Source organism: Suricata suricatta, chromosome 5, assembly GCF_006229205.1.
Source record: "Suricata suricatta isolate VVHF042 chromosome 5, meerkat_22Aug2017_6uvM2_HiC, whole genome shotgun sequence".
NCBI lineage: Eukaryota > Metazoa > Chordata > Mammalia > Carnivora > Herpestidae > Suricata > Suricata suricatta.
This window is the reverse complement of record NC_043704.1, coordinates 55196057-55217566: the sequence shown is the minus strand read 5'-3', so window position 1 is coordinate 55217566 and position 21510 is coordinate 55196057. Positions and strand designations below refer to the sequence as shown.

General features: G+C 37.7%; 1 protein-coding gene across 2 annotated transcripts in view; it reads left to right on the top strand.

The window, feature by feature from the left end:
• Positions 1-12299, top strand: part of IFT57 (intraflagellar transport 57) — a 54526-nt gene extending 42227 nt beyond the window's left edge. The window contains exons 7-11 of one of the 2 annotated variants that reach the window (XM_029939250.1): positions 6687-6758; positions 7607-7738; positions 9090-9152; positions 10829-10895; positions 11907-12299. In XM_029939250.1, coding sequence (XP_029795110.1) covers positions 6687-6758; positions 7607-7738; positions 9090-9152; positions 10829-10895; positions 11907-12085 — 513 coding nt within the window. In that variant the 3' untranslated portion in view covers positions 12086-12299. The remainder of the gene's footprint in view (positions 1-6686; positions 6759-7606; positions 7739-9089; positions 9153-10828; positions 10896-11906) is intronic. The other variant, XM_029939251.1, reaches the window with a different exon arrangement.
• Positions 12300-21510: the final 9211 nt, after the last annotated feature.

Sequence of the window (21510 nt, the reverse complement as noted above, 5' to 3'; positions counted from 1 at the left end):
ATCATACAACATCAATTTGTTACCCAATCTGTGAAATGGAGGTATAAGATTTCTTCCCCAGAGTGATCTCGAAAATCCACAGAGAAAATGAATTCAGAGTTGAAACAGAGGCCTAATGAGAAAAATATGGTGAGGCATCTTAAATGGAGGGAGCCCAAAGTATCTGTGCATATGCAGAAGCCCATAAAAACCCTTGTAACTATTTTTATATTTACTAGAACAAAAGTGAAAAAACAGAACATTAAATTAAGATTCCACTGGTAATTATTCATAACAGAACTGGGGAAGAACCAGTGAGAATAGAGGGAAAAGGTAGAGTGGGTAGATGGCAGAAGTAACATCTTTCTGATAGGGATTCAGAATACATCAGAGCCCTGGGGCCCTGCTGCTGCTCATGGGGCCTGGGAATGTGGCGCCACTAGAGACAGGACGGGAGCCTCAGTGGTGCTGGGGCATGGACTTCTCCCGAGCCAGGAAAAGACATCAAGGTGCCTTCCTCAGCTTTTTAGCATCAAGAGTCCTTTGGCACTCTACCTCTCCACACATGAAGCTCAAATTTGGGGGAAAAACTGAGCATTTGACAAGTTGTAAATTAGTGAAACGTATACCCAGTTAAAAGTTGCATTTGCCATCCCTAACTGGTGGTTCAGTCCCTCAGCAGCCATTTCAGAGAGGAGCTTTAGGCATGGAGTTGGAGACCCAAAGAAACAAGGTGTCTGTGGATATGCAAAGGAAATCATTGAGGTGCTGTCTGTTGAAGTAAAACCAGAGATCTATATAGTCTTGCCAGTCACCTTAGTGACTGCAACTAGATCTCCTACATTTTGATTTTATGGTATCCTGTGACTCGTCATCTGCAAGGATGTCACTGTAATTCTCTAGGTTTTGAAAAGGGAGATGCATAATCTGGCACTAAAGAATTTGGAGTGGGGAGGAGGTTATGGTTCTATCTACCGCACAAGTGACAGAGAGAGGTATTCGAGGTTTTATATGAAGGGATTTTAAAAAATAGAAAGTCTAAAGAAATGATATATGCGGTATTATTAGTCTTCTCATTTCCTCAGAGAGGGGAAATGTGCTTGATTAGTGAAACTCAGCTTCAATAAAGAGGAGGAACAAACTTAATGAATATACTCAGAGCGCTTCTCAGCAGGTGACCAGTAAACTCCAGCAGCTCATGTGGTCCCATTTGGTATATAACACAATGAAATACTGGTTTACCTTACATGACTCTTCTGCAGTTCATTTTATCACAAAGAAGTGGGGTTCATCAGCACATGGCTGAGAAAGAATTCTTGAGAGGTTTTTGTTGCAAAAAGGTGATTTTATTACAGCACGGTAACGGGACCCATGGGCAGAAAGAGCTGCAGCAGGACTGTGAGGAGTGACTGATTATATACTTTCATGTTTGTGGAGGGAGGGGGATAGAGATATCCACGTAGTTTTCTAAGGACTCTCTATATGCTGAAAGCAGGGTCTTACAGGACCCTGGAGATGCAGCCATTGTCAAGATAAGGTTGCTTTTAGTTTTTAATGAAATGTAAACACTAAGGCATTAAGGCAGCCATAAACTCCTTGAGGAATGTTGCTTGCTGCATGTCTCTGGTATCTATCAGTGGGCTGCACACCATAAGGAGATTTAATTTAAACTACATTTTTCTTGCCTTTGTTTCCCTCACCATATGCTATGTAGAAATTACACTGGTTTGGGAGTGCTTTCCATTTTCCAGACATGAAACTTTGGGAAGGTTATTTAATTTACCTGATTCTTGGGTTTCCTCCTATACAAATGTGTATATACTCAGTATCAGAAACAAGCCCAAACCACAGTGGTTTACAGTAGTAATAATACATTTACTGTCATTCAAGATGCACATCTGCACGCATGTGGCTCAACTGTGGCTCTGATCCTGCTGCGTCCTGTTTCTTATTTCCAGACCCAAGCTGAAAGTATAATGCCTCTGTGGGGCGTGTCTATTATTGTGGCTGAAAGAAAGGGTAAGAAAGCTGATGGATGCCTTTTACAGCATCTGCACAGTCCTGGCATAGGCCACGTCCACCACTGTTGCACTAGCCAATGAGAATCACATGGCCAAGGCCAACATCACTCTAGTAGGGAGGTATGCTCCTCCCACAACCAGCCAGCAGATCACAGAACCCTCTTACAGGGAAGCGTAGAAGTGAAAAAGAAGGGACAAGAAGTCTACTTAGCACTCCAAACCTGTGAGTCTCAGATAAGGAAAGGCACAAACAAGTGCACTGTGACCTAATGGATCTGCTCCCAATGTAAGAATTGCTATCAATGTCAGTTTCTTATGGGGATCAAGTCCTTATATTACCGTTAAAACCCATCAGGTCTTCATTCTTACCACAAGCCTTGTAAACTTTATAACCATCACAGTTGTAGTTTTTTTAAAGCTACATATTTTGTCTTTTTATATCCATGATCTTAAAATGTTACAAATATAATCACTTATATTTTCTGCTATATTAAACCCATTTCAAAAACTACTTGGGTATCCAGGAGGGTTTTTACTTTATTTTTCCCTGGTGATTAAAAATTATCTTGTAGGAAATTTGGAAAATTTTGGAAGGATAAAGAAGAAATCATAAACATCAGTATCCAAACTCCTGGCTTAATACACACACACACACACACACACACACACACACACGTGCAAGTATTACTTTGCTACTAAATTGGACACTTAATAGTATATATTTTGGGGAATGTTTTTCCACTTTATATTGCTGAGTAAACTTTTTTGAAAACATGAACTTAGCATTTTGGTATACAATACATATATAACACGAAGCCCAATAATATATCAAACACTCATGAATCCACTACTCAGTTTAAGAACAAGACCGTTACGACACCCTTGAAGTCACCTGTGTGCCTCTATGCTACTGCCCTTTCCCTCCCGCACGTCCGCAAGTAACCAGTGTCCTCGAGCTTGTGTCTTGTGTATTGTCATTAGCTGCTGCTGCTGCTTCCTCTTCTTCTGCCTCTTCCTCTTCTTCCTTTTGCTTTTTTAAGTATTTTCACATATGTGTTTATCTCCACAGAGTGTATCATTGAGCTTTGCTTCGTGTTGAGCTTTATAAAAATGGTATCATATGGCATGAGTTTTCATTTACAAAAATTACAAAATTAGTTTAAAATGTCTTCTACTGTCAAATATACAGAAAGTTAAATATTTAGAGAGCTGTTTTACAAAGAACTTATATATTTGTCTTTGTGTGTATCCCCAGTTATTTCCTTGAGAATAATTTTTAGAGGTGAAATTGCTGGGTTGAGAAGTTAGAACATTTTTAAGGCTTTTTTTTTTCTAACTGTACATCAGGAAATGTGTCCATCTAGATTTTAATAAAACATTCAGATTTGTGTGGCAGATAATTATAAATCATTACTAGTGTCCCACTTTAAACGGCACTGAGAATATACAAATACCGTAGTGGCTTATCGTATTAAAAAGTCCAAAAGTATATTCCTAAGCATTTCTAACTCCCTGAAATCTACTCTGTTCTTGTCACACTGCGATATTACTATTCTCTTAGTTCCTAAGGCTGGAAGCCTTAAAGACACGTTCTGTCTGCTACCCCACCCCCACTTCCGCCACTGCACACTCGCCCTGAGACCTCAGGTCCTGCTGCTTCTGTCTCTACGATGTCCCATGAATTCATCCCTCCCCTTCCATTCTTACAGGCACTGCTTTATCCAAACCCTGCTAACCTGTCACATGGACCATTACATGGCCTCTTAACTCGTTGCCTACCTGCCTTCAATCTCTTGCCTATCTAATCAGTCCTTCCCTCTGTAATTTTTTCTCAAAACACAAACCTGTCTTTGAAACTGAAACCAAAAATCTGTAGTAACTCTCCGTTGTCCACATGATAGAATCCACACTCCTCAGTTAAAGCCCTGGTTCTAACTTAACCTGCTCTCCAGCTTTGCTTCCTCCTGATTCATTCTTCCCACCCCACCCCAAGAACGTGGTGTTTTATATGCTAGCCAGCCAGGGCTACTTCTTCCCTATTTATTTTCCCATTTTTTCTTGTTCTTGTTACTCCCTCAACCTAAAATACCCTTCCTCTCCCACTCCTTTCCAGCCTTTTGAAATGCTACTCACTCATGCTTCAAGGTTCCACTGAAATGCCAGCTCCTCCATGGAGTTTAACATCAATGTAAGTCATTGTAGTTCTCCATAGATGGGCAGGGCATGTTTGTTTCTCTCGAAATGCTTTGTCAGAACAGGAAAAAAATATATAGTTTTTACATTTTCTGGGTAAAAAAAATGCATAGAAAAAGCAGAACACAAACTGTATGAAACACATCAATTGCTATAAAATTATATATGTAAAGTATGTATAGGTAAATACATATTTAGTTGTATGTATACATATCTCCCAAGACTGAAGGAATACTTAAGCTTGGTATTTATTAAGCTTATGAATATATTTTTTTTAATCCGGCAGGATGAGTACTTTTTTTTAGCAAAATTACTAATATAATGATAACTTCTTAGGTTCATTTTCTTCCATAAGGATGCTTGCTTGGACTTAAACAGGTTTCCATTTTGAGGCTTAACCATATCTGGTCCAGTGCAGTGGGCCAGCCAGTGTCCTCTCCTCCCTGTTCCCCTGCTGACTGGCTGAGTTGGAGAGGCCTGTTTGCTTGCCAAATCTGTCTAGTCATAGTCACGGGTGATGAACAGTCCCCTCAACTGTAAAACGAAAACGTTGCACCACATGATTGTTAAATGGATGAGTAGATGATCTTTAAGGTCCTTTCCGGCTCTCATGTTCTCATAGTTTTTGCTCATGAGATAGAAAAATGCTTCAGGACAAAGGAGAGTGCTGATTTGTTCTCTGCTCTAGCTCCCTCACTGGTGTCAACTACCCAGTTACTCCTTTTATTAACTCTGAACTGCCAAAATGTGTTGTGTGGGAAATACTGTATTGGCTTCTGACCCAGGGGCACCACTACCTTGGGGCCTTGGCTGGGCCTCCTTCTGTCATGGGGCCTCTTTGTGCTTCTCTGAGAAATGATGAGGGTGACGCTAAATGCTCTTTGAGGTTTTCTAATATTTTGTAATTGTATAATAGGTATGTGTGAAGTATCCAAAGATTTTTTTTAGCCTATAGTCACTAGTCCACGTTTCAAAGTTAAAAATCAGTAGAATAGGATAATTTGCAATGTATTTTTCTCTTCACAAAATAGTGTAAATAGCAAGGTGGAGCATCAGGGTATGCAAACAGGTATGTGTAACTGTGGAATATCTTAGTTCCATCACTTCAACTTATACCATAATATATTTTTTCTCATCATGGGTGTTTCTCCAGTCTTAAAATTATTACCTTTAGTAATGTAAACCAAAAATGTTGAAGATATCTTGTAGGAAAAATACTGGCATAGATTTCAAATATGCACACTAATTTGGGTCAGCATAGTAGGACTCCAATCTGTCTCAAAATATACGAACTCTGATAATCATTATAGATTTCCTTTTTTAAGAAATAAAGTCAAAACCACACTGAGATACCACCTCATGCCAGTCAGAGTGGCTAAAATGAACAAGAGACTATAGATGCTGGCGAAGATGTGGAGAGACAGGCACCCTCCTACACTGTTGGTGGGAATGTAAACTGGTGTAGCCGCTCTGGAAAACAGTGTGGAGGCTCCTCAAAAAACTATCCATAGAACTTCCCTATGACCCAGCAATAGCACTGCTAGGGATTTACCCAAGGGATACAGAAGTGCTGATGCATAGGGGCACATGCACCCCAATGTTCATAGCAGCACTTTCAACAATAGCCAAATCATAGAAAGAGCCTAAAAGTCCATTAACTAATGAATGGATCAGGAAGATGTGGTGTATATATATATACACAATGGAATACTACATGGCAGAGAAAGAATGAAATCTGGACATTCGTAGCAAAGTGGATGGACCTCGAGGGTGTCATGCTAAGCAAAATAAGTCAGAGAAGGACAGATACCATATGTTTTCACTCATAGGTCTAACAGGAGAAACCTAACAGAAGACCATGGGGAGGGGAAGGGGGGAAAAGAGTTAGGGAGAGGGAGTGAGGCAAATCATGAGAGACTCTTGAATACTGAAAGCAAACTGAGGGCTGAAGGGGGAGGTGGAAAGGGAAAGGGGGGTGATGGTCATGGAGGAGGGCACTTGTGGGGAAGAGCACTGGGTGTTATATGGAAATGAACTTGACAAACTATTAAAAAAAAAAAGTCTTCCTGAAGAGGGCTCCTGCTTAAGTTTTAGGGGACAAACTAATACTTGATATATGATACTTGATTCCAGAGTTGTCTCTGGCAATTGTTACTATTTAAACAAGTATTTCTTTTCTAGTAATTAGATTTTTTCATTTTGATGGGTAGTCATAAATATTAACCACCAGCAGTGCAGGAATAATTTATATTCAAATTGTCAGACATCACTCTGTGAAAACATAAAATAATTTACATTTATTTACAGCCTTTTATCCTAAAGTGCTCTACATGTATTTCTTTATAATCTGATTGCAAGTTATATATAGGACTCTGCTACCTGAAATAGGGCAGCAGCCAGAGTAATTTAAATAAAGGATATGACTACAAAAAAGGTAGAGGAAAGAAGAAAATATATATTTTACTTGTTCTTATTATGCTTTTGTGCCCACAGGATTGGAGGATTCATGTTGACCAAATGCACCAACATAAAAGTGGAATTGAATCTGCTCTAAAGGAGACCAAGGTATGTGAATTACTTCAGAATCAATGTACATTTCCTCAACTCTTGAACACTTACTAAAGGAGAACGTGAAGTGAAAAAAAAGACATAATCCTTGCCTTAGAGGAGCTTATGGATTATCATATTACATTTCAACAACCCTAACACTTTAACTAAAGAAAGAAAGGTAACTGTATGTAAAAGAATTAAAATATATATGTACTATATTACATATTAGAGATATATTTACTATATATAGTAGCCTATATATAGGTACATATATGAAACTTTTCACATATATATGTAACACTTATATGAAACATTTCATTATTCTTTCCTCTCTGAATCCCAAGGGATAACAGAATACCAGGCCAGCGATGCTTAGAACCCCCAACTTCCCTAGGCTTGCGGCTGCTCTGGCCGGAAATAAGGACTTTTTGGAGGATGCCACAAAGAAGCAAAGTTGGAATGAGAAGTTATGGGTCCCAGGCTAGAGCTATATATTTAAGGATCTACCCCCAACAGGAACATTCTAGTCATCTTTGAACTGTGCTACAAGAAAGCCATGTTATTCCATTACCCACTTTATGAACTATAAAGCCGATTCCACTCACGTACGATTTAGATATGCATAAGGACTAATGAATTGACTAACACTACCAGGTGCCTTTTTATTTTAACATTCTGCCATGTGTGACTAAAATATTTCTCATTACAGACTTCTTTTGCTATTGAAAATTTCAAGCTATCTTTTTCGCAAGTGGTTGAGAATTTGTGGGATGGATTGAAGGAGATTTAGCCTGTCTCAGACTGTTTTTGAAAAATATATTTGCGATTTTTTTATTTCTACTAAAATCTTACGGAATTTCTAGGGATTTTTGGATAAACTTCATAATGAAATTAGTAGGACTCTCGAAAAGATCGGCAGCCGAGAAAAGTACATCAACAATCAGCTTGAGCACTTGGTTCAAGAATATCGGGCAGCTCAAGCCCAACTGAGTGAGGTAACATAGGAATGATAGATACTCGGGGATGTATTTCAGTCGATGACCCTGATTCCCAAACTTGATACAGCACTTTTCATTTGAGAATCGTGAAATGCTTTTCACAAATAGCAACACATGGATTCTCTGCCTACTTTAGGAAGCCACGTGAGGCAATAGAACTTGTCATCTCCATGTTACATGAAATAGAAATTATCTCCTGGAAGTCTTTAAATGTGTTTCTTCATTTGATTTAAATAAATGAAGGCATGTATTGTTGGGGAACATTGCTTAGAACAGGAACAGAGTGTCAGGACACCTGGTTTTGTTTCTAAGTCTGCTGTTAATTTACCGTATGAGTAGGAGGAAAAAGAATAGTATGCATTTACATGTGTCAGAGGGAAAAGACATCCTTGCCTTAATGGCTTACAGCCACATAATAAGGAATATGAAAGCAAGACACGTTCAAAGACAAGCAGTTTAATTAATTTAATGAACAAATTTTTTTAATCCTTTTGAGGTTTTAGAATTTCCACCAAAAAAAAATAAAACCTCCAGCCTCTGAAAGCAGCAGTTCTTTGTACCCCAGTAGGGATCTAAAGGCTTTTCTTGGGAGTTATGCCCCTCTTTTCTGTTGTTGAAGGAGACTGCTAAGAACACTTGCAAATGTCTGTTGAAGACATTTTTTTTTCTTTCAGCAAACAAGGAGAGAAGAAGGAAAAAAAATTGAAATAAACGTGAGATACTTCTGTGCTTTCAGAAGTTCCCAAAGGCCAAACAGAAAATAATCTTCACTTTTTTATTATTTATTTAACAAATGATTCCCTCATATACACATCTACTCTTGGATGTTTTTACTTTCAAAATGCTGCAAAAGTCTCTGATTAAAACCACCATGTATCTATCAAGCAATGATATTAAATAATTGTTAGATTAGTTCCCAAGAACATATTCCATACCGTCATACCATTTGTTAATCCTTATTAATTGCTCATCCTGATGCTCTATTATGATTGATTTTTTAGAACTGGTTTTCTCTGCATAGCATTCAAATTAGATCGACCAAGAGCTGCGCTCCTAAACTGTTTAGCAATAGCTGAGGACAGTTTTTATTGTGCACCATGCCCATGTGAGTTACACAGTCAGTATATGAAGGTTAAGGTCGTTCATCATTTAATAGTGCTTTAGTTTAAATACATGTGCCTATTAGGGACATAAAATAGCTACAGTTAAATGTCACTTTCATAAATGTATTCACAAATGGGGGGGTGTCATAAAATGATATGCAGAAATTGCAAACACAAAGAGGTCGTATTTAAGTAATCTGCTTCTATTTTGAATTTGTCATTAAACAAAATGTTTTCTCCCTTAGGCAAAGGAGCGATACCAGCAGGGTAATGGCGGAGTAACAGAGAGGACCAGGCTCCTGTCTGAGGTACACACACAATACCTCAGTTCTCCCACCATCCACCGGGCCCTGGCTGTTCAGAGCCATCGGTGGTTTAATAGTGCACAACCGTGTGCTGCTTATTTCAGTAACTGCTTCCTGTGGCTTTAAGTCTTTTTTTTTTTTTTTTTTTTTGGAGAAAATCTCTAGTTTTCTTATCAATGATGTATTTATGTACTGCTTGTTTCCATAAAATGCCTGAAGTTGTTTTATTCACTTCAACATAGAACTTGCTGATAATATTAGCCATTTATAACCCTCCTTAATGTTTTTAAAAATATAAGTTATAATTCATATATAGAAGAGTGAAACACTGGCATAAATGGCTTATACCAAGTTTTAATGTTAATCTACAAGATACAAGATTTGTTTTTAGTGATGGCTCCTGATGTGTGTGACCCTGAATATTTCTCTGCCCACATACTAGAAGTGGCTTATAACCTTTTCCTTCTGGGAACTTCTGAAATATTTGCATATATTGTTGTATTTATTTTCATCATCTTGCAAGAGAGTCAGATCTAATATATATTCCAATTTTTTTACTGAAGAGCTGAGAGAGAAAAATCTTACAATAAGATCAGTAGCCAGTGTACAGGATTATCTTTGGTTACAGTTCAGTGTAATTGTCACAGGCTTTTTCTATATAATAGAATTAAGCTCCTTTTATAGAGATTATTTAAGGCATAAATAGTTATTTTAAAATACTAAAAATATAACTTTAGAAATATTTAGACTCTAGTTCTGTGGTGCTTCTAGCAAATAAAACACTATGTAGAAGTAAAGTGCTCACTTAACGTTAGGTAAATTAACACTTGAAGGGAGTCCAGGGAACCATTTAGTTCTTTTGCAGGAGGTAGTTATCCCCAGTTGTAACATTGCAGGTGCCTAAAAAAAATTAATTTGCTTTACTTGGATGAGCACTTTATTCCCAAGGAAGTTTTTACTCACCAGTATGATAAAAATAAAGCCTGCTAAGTTACAATAATTATGGCTTAGTTCTAGTCATTTAAATTTTTTTTTATTTTTTTTAAAGATAATGTGCTAGAACGGAATTTTGTTAATAGCGGTTATAGTAGTATAATTTGGGCATGACGTAGAGTACAGATAAGAGCCAAATGACAGCACGAGGTGCCTCTTGGAGTTCTTGGTTTGGATAGAGCAGTTAGAATATTTTTATATGCAGCCATATGGTCTAAGCATTATTTTTAGTATCCTATAGAGGAAAAAGTGGCATCTTCTCTTATAAAACTATAATATTAAGATACCTAGTAAACCTCAGAAATCCAAAATCTTCTCAGGATGTGTATACAGTTTTAATTAGTAACTGATGCCTGAGGACTGGCATGGAGGATGCAAGGAGATAACGGTAAGCTTTCCGTGCGAGCGCTCGAGGCCTAAAACAACCACTGAGACCATCTGCATTGTCACGTGACCACCTGAGAACGTCATTTGGTAAAGTTAAAGTTAGGAGCACTCTCAGAAGATAAAAAGCCTAGTGTGTCTGCATATTTTATCTTATTATTCTAATTATGTCCAGAACAGTCCTAAGATCTTTATATCCCTTTACAGATGTATTGTATCTAAATGTTCTTAATACCCCATTCAGTAATTTTGGAGAATTTATTAAAATTCAGAGCCTACAAAAACTTTTTTTTCAATTAAAGGTTACAGAAGAGCTAGAAAAGGTAAAGCAAGAAATGGAAGAAAAAGGCAGCAGCATGACTGATGGCGGTGAGTGCACACTCCTCTTACAGGGAAGATGAGCAAGAGGAGAATTATGTCTTCAAGTAACCTGTTTAGCAAAATGGTGTTAGCAAATAGGGAGTTTGCTTTTTAAAGTGAATTTGAAGAGAGGTAGGTACGTGGTGCAGAGATGGTGTCTGAGAATCAGTTCACGGTTTTCCTTGTAAATCCGCTGAGAAGAGTCACCATTTTTTTACTCTCATTTAAGATTTTTTGATTGAAATTGCATTGATTCAGAGATACAATTGGGAAATATTTAAATATATACTTTGTTATTCCAGTTTTTAGAAAATAATATTTTCTGTTTTCATCAAATAAGCTTTATTATTCCATTTAATGTGCAAAAGAGCACTAAGTGCATGCCCACATGGCACAGTGGCAGGGATGGGACGACCTTTGTTTTTCTTCCTCTCCCCCCAGTAGACCTGACTGGGCAGGGGTCAAATAGAGAAGAATTAATAATCCTCTAGTAATCATGCTCCATCGTGAGCTAGTGACTCTGACATGGCCCTGGGTGATTGCCTAAGGCCCTTCTGTGCTCAGGAAGGATTTTCTAGAGCTCTAATGGTATATACTGAGGGTTCCTTCAATGGGATATATGAAGATTTTGCTGTATTTGAATGAGCCCTTTACCTATATCTCACAGGCAATTGTTTCTTCCTTTTTTCTCCTGTTGTATCTGCTTTCCTTCAGACAAATATTCTAGCCCATAAAAAATATTGATAGACATCCTCAAATACCCTTTTAACAACTCTTCCCCTAGAAAGGAAAGGAAATTCAGCCTCAGCACATCAAAGGCTGCATCATTTCCCATCCTAAAAATCTCAGGTGTTTAAAATACCACTGGAAAACCGTGTGAATGTCAGTACGTTGTTGGCTGGGTCTTTAACCCCGTTTTTGGCTTACGACAAAGTGAGGAAAATGTTCATACAATTCTGTAATACACTGATACTGTAATACACCGATACATTTTTACTGCATGTTATTTTCATTCTGTAGCTCCCTTGGTGAAGATTAAACAGAGTTTAACAAAGCTGAAGCAAGAAACCGTTCAGATGGACATCAGAATTGGTGTTGTGGAACACACATTACTCCAATCGAAACTGAAAGAGAAGTCCAACATGACTAGGGACATGCATGCGACAATCATTCCAGAATCTGCAGTAGGCTCTTATTAAAGCATACTGTTTTTCATGCTTCTGATTAGTTGTTTTTTTATATCAAAGTATATTTCACTTTGCATAGATTTTCAAAACATAATTATACCTCTTAAAGCATGTTCAGTGGGTATTTTTTTACATACATACACATACCTTTTGTATCATGGTGATGATGGATGGTTAAAGCCTTTAAATTGAATATAGTATTTAATAAAGTGATTAAAAACTCTCACTTTGAAAGAAGCTCTCTCTAATCATTACATGTTAAAGCCCCCACCTGGTGGCATGTTTTTCTTACTGTTCCTTGTGCAGGCCAGTGTCCACAATCCATGCCTTCTGTAGTGCGGCTGCTGCTGTCACCACATGGACCTTTGACACAAGCCTGGCACCTTCCGTTTGGTCCACCTCTGCAGTGACCACAAGTGCTTCTGTGCCCAGCAGCAGCTAACGATGGCTGTGGGTTCTATTTACGAACCCAGACCACCCTTGCCTCAGCTTTAGGGTTACCTAAAATTATACTTCTTTTAAAAAGCATATGAGAAAACTTCAGTGTACTGATTAACATTTGAAGTTTATTATCTATCATGAGTATTTCATGACTAAGATGATTTTATATCTTCTCTGATCTAAGGCTACCTAATAAATCAATAAACATTTCAGTCATGGTTGACTCTATAGTGACAAAAAGGCATATTCATGTCTCAGTTCTAGTTTTTTCTGTGATATCAGCTGTATTAAAGAATCATAACGGGAGACAGCAAGACATGTGAAGATCAGCCTCCCAGTGTCGGTGAATTATCCTTACACGTGTTACTGAGGAACATTATAGTCTAGGACAGCTAAATTGCCAAAATAAGCAATATTAGCATGACCAGACTTAATACCTGGGGGAAACTGGGGAGGAGAGCACAAACCAGAAGATAGCCTGCATTTATGTTTCAAAAGGAAGAAAAGAAAATCTTGTGGTGAATTTTGATAAGAATACTTATTTGTATAGGACAATAAAAATAATAAAATCCCTTTCTCTATTTTTATCCTAATATTTTGTCCCCCCAATTTTTTGTCTTACTGTTTACTTTGTAGATAACACACACGCAAATCTTTTTCTTTCCTTCATACTCTTCTTGAGTTTAAGTTTAGATAAAATAAGTATGTATATTCTGTGACTCAAGAGGGTGATAATCAATACAAAGGCAAATAAGTCAGTTTATTTAGTTTGGGATAATAGGCAGTTTGAAAAACTCCAAAATTTTCCTTCCCTTATTCTATATTTATTGGGGGCGGGGGCTAGAAAAAAAGAGGGAAGCCCAAACTTTGGTCCCACAAGCTCACACTGAGTCCCTTGGAACTTATTTGCATAGGTATTGTCATGGCTGCACGGTTTTTTGATGAATTCAGTCAATGCAGAGAACCCTTCTGGATAAATCAGAGCTCTCCATAAAATGTACTTTTGCTCAGAGGCAAAGTACACTCTTCACTCTGTGTAAAGAGGCAGTAATCTAAGAACTCTTCCAATAAGTAGTGTGAGAAACCTATTTTTATTTTCTTCTCTGAAATAATCCAGTTTACTCAATTTGAGCTGTTACCCCCACCCCCCATTCCCTAGAATACTGAATACCTCTAATACAGAATTTATTGTATTGCATTGTAATTTTCTATTTTCTTCTACCCTTTCTAATAGACTGATTTGCTTGAGGATAGGGAGAAAGTCTTTTTCATTTCCATAATTCTACCCAAGGACCTAGCACACAGAGCACAAGTTAATAAAGGAATGGGTGGATGACTGGCATTACCCCGTTCAAGAATGTCTCGTGATTCCTGTTGTACAACATGGCAAATTTAATGACTTCAAGTCTATGAGTTTTTACACAATTCTGAGATAGTTACTGTAAATAATGTTTGTTTGTTTGTTTTTGCCCTGTGGTATTGGATTGGAGTTGGAAGCATTAGTATGGATTCATGATTTTTTAATACACACAAATTAACAGAAATATATTAAATATATAGAAACAAGTATATACATATATGCATGTATTTACTATTTCTCTCTCTAAGAGGGCCTACAATCAGTGACAGCTCAGAAACAGAATGCCTCACAGATCTTGGTTTTTAAATTTTCTGCTGAAAACAAAAACAGACTTCCTAGGAAAACTATGATTCCTGGACCAGGGCAGGGAAAGCACAATATGAGCCAGGAATATCTCCTTCTGCCAGAAAGTAAAGAAGGCCTCAAATAATAATGGGAAAATGGCTAAAGGACACAGATTGAGGGGTGTCCCACCAGCCAATCTGGGACAACTGAACATTAAATAATGATAGTAATGAACTCTAGCCCACAGAATAAAACAAGAAATCATGAGTCCATTCAGAGAGAAATTATGAAAATGAATGAAGGAAACCACTTAAAATGGACCCAGAAAGCCCTGAAGGGGAGAGCTCTCATGCACCCCACTTGTCGCAGCCTGCGTAACAGCAGAGAGAAGGAAGATAAGAATTCTCTTGACAAGGAAAGACATTTTTTCACACAGGAATTTCATTTTCTGCTTTTAAGAAAAGGAAAAAAAAAAAAAGAAGATCCCTCCCTATCCCAGCAACAAAGCACTAACCATTGCATACGCCAGTGAGAAACTAAACTCTTGCCCTTTGCAATGAACTTTTGTTCAAAACAACCTCCCCAGCTTCCTCCTAAAACCTAATAAAATCCAGCTTTTCCTTCTTTTCAGATTTGCCTGTGGTTCACCATAGCTTGCATGTCCCAATGCCTCTGCTATTTCCAAATAAACTCATTTTTCTATATTATAACTGGGTATTTTATTTCTAATGTTGACAAAATAAGTGAATCAATAGAAGACAGGTTTTCCTTACAATAGAATGATAGCTAATGTAAAAAGAATAGTGCATTTAGAAATTGCCATCTGGCGATTACTATAGTAATTGCTTCAGGCAAGAATCATCAAAGGGATATGTAACAGGATTTCAATCTAAAGTGGAACCAAAAGGGGGCATCTGGATGGCTCAGTCAGTTAAATTTCTGACTCTTGGTATTGGCTCATGGTGAAATCGAGCCCCCAATGTTGAACTCTGCACTGATAGCATGGAGCCTGCTTGGGATTCTCTATCTTGCTCTTTCTCTCTCTCTCCTCCCCCCCCCTACTTATGCACATGCACTGTCAATAATTAAACAAACAAAAACCAGAGGGTATGAAATGGGACTCTCACTTATGCACCCTCAGAACATAATTTAAGAACTAAGAGACTGATTTCTCCTAAATGCCTGATTTATAGAAGACCCAGATTTGGGGTGCCTGGGTGGCTCAGTTGGTTAAGTGTCCAACTTTGGCTCAGGTCATGATCTCATGGTTTGTGAATTCAAGCCCCACATTGGGCTCTGTACCAAAAGCTCAGAGCCTGGAACCTGCTTCGCATTCTGTGTCTCCTTCTTTCTCTGCCCCTCCCATGCTCATGCTCCTGCTCTGTCCATCTCTCTCTCTTTCTCAAAAATGAATAAACATTAAAAAATTTAGAAGACCCAGTCTTATCTCCTGAGCAATGAACATATGCCAAGAGTCTCTCCCCATCCTTAAGCCAATGAACTTACTGCTCAGATTCTGGCCTTCCCCACTGTGCACTCCCCGTTCAAAAATATAGCCCTGCCTGAACTCTCATCAAATTCACCTGTAGCTTGCATATGTGTCCTGAATTGTAGTTCCTCTGCTATTCCTGAATAAACTCAATTTCTGGTAGTTTGAGTTTGCCTCAGTTTACCTCTTTATTTAAGTTGACAAATGCTAAAACTACTAGGTAAAAGTTTAATGAGAATCTGAATATCTGCAGAGTCTCAAACTATTCCATGAAGAGAAAAAATGGTAATGTTACAAAAGAAAAACCCTGGCAGACACCATTTTAAGTGATCAAAAGTTAACATCAGTAGTAGTGGAATAGACACCAGGACCAGGTGTCTCCTGGAAAGGGCACACACTTAGTGCTTCCTTCTGAAAATGCATAACTTGAATCTAATCATGAGGAAGCATCAGAGGAATCCAGTGGGGGGACATCGTACTAAATGGCCTATATTCTTCAAAAATTATAAGTTCATGAAAAACAAGAAAGACTGAGGAACTGCTCCAAATTAGAGATGAAAGAGACATACTATGCCAACAAACGATTCCAGTTTGGACCCTGGACCAGGAAAAACATTTTGTTGTTGTTGTTAGAAAAGAACATTATTGAGACAGGTAAAATTTGAATAAACTCTGTAGATTAGAGAATAGTATTAATGTTATTTTTTTTATATTTGTATAATGGTTATGTAAGGGAATATCCTTGTTTTTACCAATATATACAAGTATTTGGAGGTAAAGGAGCATCATATCAGCAACTTACTCTCAAATGATTCAGAGAAAAAAAAGTAAATGTATGTGTGCTTTTGTATATTCACGTATACATCAATAGAAGGAGAGTGATAAAGAAAATGGGTGAATTTTTAACATTTGGAAGTCTGAGGGAAGGGCATAAAGAAATTCATTGTATTTCTTAGGCGGTATTTTTATTTTAGTATTTTTACTGAAATACTTAAAACATAGTATATTAGTTTCAGGTGTATAATATAATGATTCAACAATTCTATACATTACTCAGTGCTCGTGGAGATAAATGTACTCTTGATCCCATTTATCTATTTCACCTGTCCAGTCTCTCTCTGTCCCCCCGACAACCACCAGTTTGTTCTCCGCATTTAAGAGCCTGTTTTTTAGTCAGTCTCTTCTTTGCTCATTTGTTTTGTTGTTGTTTCTTAAATTCCATATATGAGTGGAATCCTAGTTATTTGTCTTTCTCTATCTGATTTATTTCATTTTGCATAATACCCTCTACATCCATCCATGTTGTTGCAAATGGCAAGATCTCATTCTTTTTTAATGACTAATATTCCACTTTGTGTGTGTGTGTATAGATATGATATAGACTCTACATCTTATTTATCCATTCATTTAACTATGGATACCGGGTTGCTTCCAGATCTTGCCTATTGTAAACAGTATTGCAGTAAACATAAGGATTCATATATCTTTTTATGAGGTCGGGAGAGAGAGAGAGAGAAAGAGACAGAGAGAGAGACAGAGAGAGAGACAGACAGAGAGACAGAGAAACTCTCAAGCAGGCTCCATGCTAAGTATGGAGCCCAACACAGGGCTTGATCCTATGACCTTGAGATGATGACCTGAGCTGAAATCAAGAGTTGGACACACAACTACTGAGTCACCCAGGTGCCCCATTATATATCTTTTTGAATTAGTGTTTTCCTAGTCTTTGGGTGAATACCCAGTAGTAGAATTACTGAGTCATATGGTAATTCTGTTTGTTGTTGTTTTTTTTTTGAGGACCCTCCATACTGTTTTCCACAGTGGGCCTGCACCAGTTTGCATTCCTACCAACAGTACATGAGTATTCCTTTTTCTCCACATCCTCACCTACACTTGTTACTTCATGAATTTTTAGTTTTAGCCATTCTGACAGGTGTAAGATGGTATCTATCTTATTTGCATTTCTTTGGTGATTAGTGATGTTAAGCATCTCTTCTGGTGTTTTTTGGCCATCTGTATGTCTCCTTTGGAAAAATGTCTACTTGGGTCCTTTGCCCATTTTTAATAAGATTATTTCAATGTTGAGTTGTTTAAGGTCTTTATATATTTTGGATATTAACCCCTTTTCATTGTATTTTTTTACCAATTTTCTATAAAGTTGAAATTATTTCAAAATATAAAGCTTAAGAAATGATGGTCCTTGGAAATGATATGTCTACATAGAAGTTAGCCTCCCTCTGAATCAAATAGAAAATCAAATTGTTAAAATAATATGACCTTCCCAATAAAATTATATGGCCCACTGATCATGTCTTATATCTTTATAATCATTGATTCATAGGAAAAAGTTTTTGACAGTTGCATGGAAGTTTTTTTCTCCTGCCCTCTAGTTTATCTAGGTCAGCATTTCCCATGAGCCTTACACAAAAACAAATTTCTGTAACCAGTAAATTTGAAAATGTTAAAAACAAGTTTAATTTTGTTTAGAACTTCTCATCTGCGTTATGAATCTGCCAAGAGCAAATACAGTTCCATTATTTTCTTTAAATATGTAATCACCTTTTCATCCAAGAACATTCTTAGAGAATGCAGATTTAGGTAAATGAGCACGTGAAAATCAGTGTACAAATTTAAGATTATTTTCAACCTTTTGTTAGGAAGATGCGGAGACCCATCTCACCTGGTTCATAACTCTCCTGTATGTATGACAACATGCAGCAATGCTCTTTCAATGTCAGTTGACTTTGACAATTCAGGGGACTTTATAGAGAACCTAGGATTACATGATCAAATGCTTTTCTTCTTAAAACTCTTCTATGCTGGCCAAAACACCTTTTTGTTTTTCCTTTAAAGCAGTCTTTAATAACTATGTAATTATAGTAGTTAGAATGTACTGCTGTATTTTGTGGTCAAATAGTAACCATTATCATAGCTTTACCTTCCTCAAAACAATGTGCCTAACAACCAAGTCTAAATCTTAAAACTTTATATTTTAAAAGGAGACATGGCATTTTACAGAGTAAAAACAAGTTTGGATTCACTAGTTTGTTTATTTGTTTTGACAAGACTTTTTTAAAATACAGGAGACAGGAGAACAAGAACCATGCTCATCTAAATGTGTCCTAAATAACGGGTCTCAAGCATAGATTTACATAATTGTGTGTATTTGATATAGACATGCAAAGTTCAAACTTGAGATTCGCTGACTCACCATCAGCACCTTATTTCAGGACTGTGTTGGGGTTCACCATACTTTGTCCTTATACTGCTTAGTACTACAAGGACAATTTCCAGTTGCCCATCAGATAGAACCCCAGAATCCATCACCTGCCCCTTCCCATCCCTTACTTGAGATGCTTCTGGGTAGGCTCCAAGTTCCTGTGCACAGCCCCATCTCTATGGGTCAGCAGTTACAGCCAGTTACCACTTTCTTACCCTGTAAAACAGTCTCTGGGCTAGCAACCTCTGAAATTTCTAACTCTGGATCAAAATCAAACTTTAAAAAAAAATGTGTTTTTCTCACCCCTCTTACCTCTCAATCTTACTTGATAGTTCTTTGATAGTTCTTGGGTGGGACTGAGAAGTCAGATATATTAGTGTTGCAGAGTTGATGACAAAAAGATCACCAACGCCAAATAGAAGCGAGACAAGATTTTAATTACGGCAGGACCAAACCTGACCTCCCTGGTGTTAAGGAGCAGAGAATGGCTGTGAACAAAGGCGGCAGTGAGATTATATGGACAGAATATGTCATTATTTAGTTAACCAATCACAATCCATAGCATTCCATGGTAGCCAATTATATCGTAATACACAAATGCCAGCTTTGGCGGGAACCCACCACCTCAATTTTGTCCCTTTAAAATGACCAATCATAGTTAGACATCTAAGATACCGCGAGACAGTGACTAAGTGATTTCTCTCCAGTTAACTCTGTCTTTGCCAGGTCTTAGAAAGGGGTGGGGTTGCTTAACAGAATCTAAGTTATCTGCTTAGAAAGCAGGCGAAGTTACAGAAGCGAGACAAGGTGGTTAGCACCTTCTGATAACTTTAACAGGGAGCTACATAGGCTTTTATCTCAATGTTTTAGCAGTTACCACACAATTTGTCAGAACAGTGAATGGGGAGATGCATTCACAAAGCAATTTACAGAATCCAAAACAGCCAGTTAATGATTTTCCATTTTACTCAGGTTTGTTAACCTACAACAATTAGAAAGCTCCTCAGATGATTCTGAGGGGTGCCTGGATGGTTCAGTTGGTTACTCACCCAACTTCAGCTTAGGTTCTGATCTCATGGTTCATGAGTTCGAGCCTCAGGTGAGGCTCTGTGCTGTCAGCTTCAGATCCTCTGACTCCCTTTCTCTCTATCCCTGTGCCCTCTCTCTTTCTCAAAAATAAACATTTTAAAGAAACAGAAAAAGACAAGGCTCCTCATATGACTCTGATGCAGCTAATCGAAGAACTACTTTGTGGAGCTCTCACTGCAGAAATTGTCCCTGCCTACAGTACACAATTAAAGCATCTTGGATCTGAAGAGCTCTCTAAAAGAGATCTAAACTAGTGTTGTTTTTTTAATGTTTATTTTTGAGAGAGATTGCACGTGCAAGCTGGGGAGGGGCAGATAGAGAGGGAGGCAGAGGATTCAAAGTAGTCTCTGTACTGAGAAGGGAGAGCCCAATGCAGAGCTCAAACTCATGAGCTATGAGATCATGACTTGAGCCAAAACCTGATGTTTAACCAACTGAGCCACCCAGGTGTCCCTAAACTAGTGTTTCTTAAAGTTTGACCTGTAGACTATCTTAACATTAGCCCTACCTGGGATGATTTTTAATAGGTACCTTAGATTATTTAAAAGATATTAGAGTTTGAGACATACTAATATTAAAAACTGCCACTTAAAAAAAATAATCCAACCAATGTCCAAAAAGGTTAAGTTGGCCTGCCCATTTTCAAACCAAGATTAGAGACCTCAGTTTCCAAAATAGTTCTCAGTGCACTTGGAGCAGCTCTATGGGAACTTCGTGTTCACAGTTCCTGTCATATATGCTTCCCATCTGAATCCCAAAGCAACTATACAGTCACACTTCCATTCATGCCCAATGACAGTTTTTCTCTAGTCCCTATATAAAGGCTTTTGCATAGGATACTGGATGGGGAATCCAGACACATTGATTTCAACCACAAGTCTGCTAGTAACATTCTGCATGACTTGTAGGACATCACTTATCCTCAGTGTCAGTACTTTTTTTCTTGGAAAGTTAGGAATAGGACTAGAATAATCTGAATGATTCTAGTCCTAAAATTGCATGATTTAAAACCTTTAGCAGGCTCTCCTATACTACATAGTTTGCAATGGTGTACTAATTCCTTAGAGCTGATTGTCAGATATTCAGAAACTTTGAGAGCAGTTGTTAAACTGTTGGTAGCTTAAATCCAGCACGTAATGGGAGTATTTACACCATGGAAATAGGAAAACACTAAAAATTAAGGCTTTAAGAAGACAAAAACAAAACAAAAAGCCAGTTTACCAGTACACCACTGATAGGCAGTATTATAATGTTCTGTAGACCAGAACCAAATTCAGTAAATATATAACAGAATGTTCCACCATATTTTAAGGTAGATTATTATAGTACTAATTGAATTAGATCAGATTTGTAAATTGTTCTAAAAAATCACTAAGTCTCCATAAAGCCACTCAGTGTGTCAAATGTGCATCCCCTCTACCATTTTATTGATGTAACTTTACTGCCTTTCTAACTAAACCCAGTTCCTTTTACTGCCTCTTAAATCAATAGGCTAAAGCAGCCCAAGCATCCTCCCTCACGATAGATTCAAAGATCATGCTTGTACAACTGAA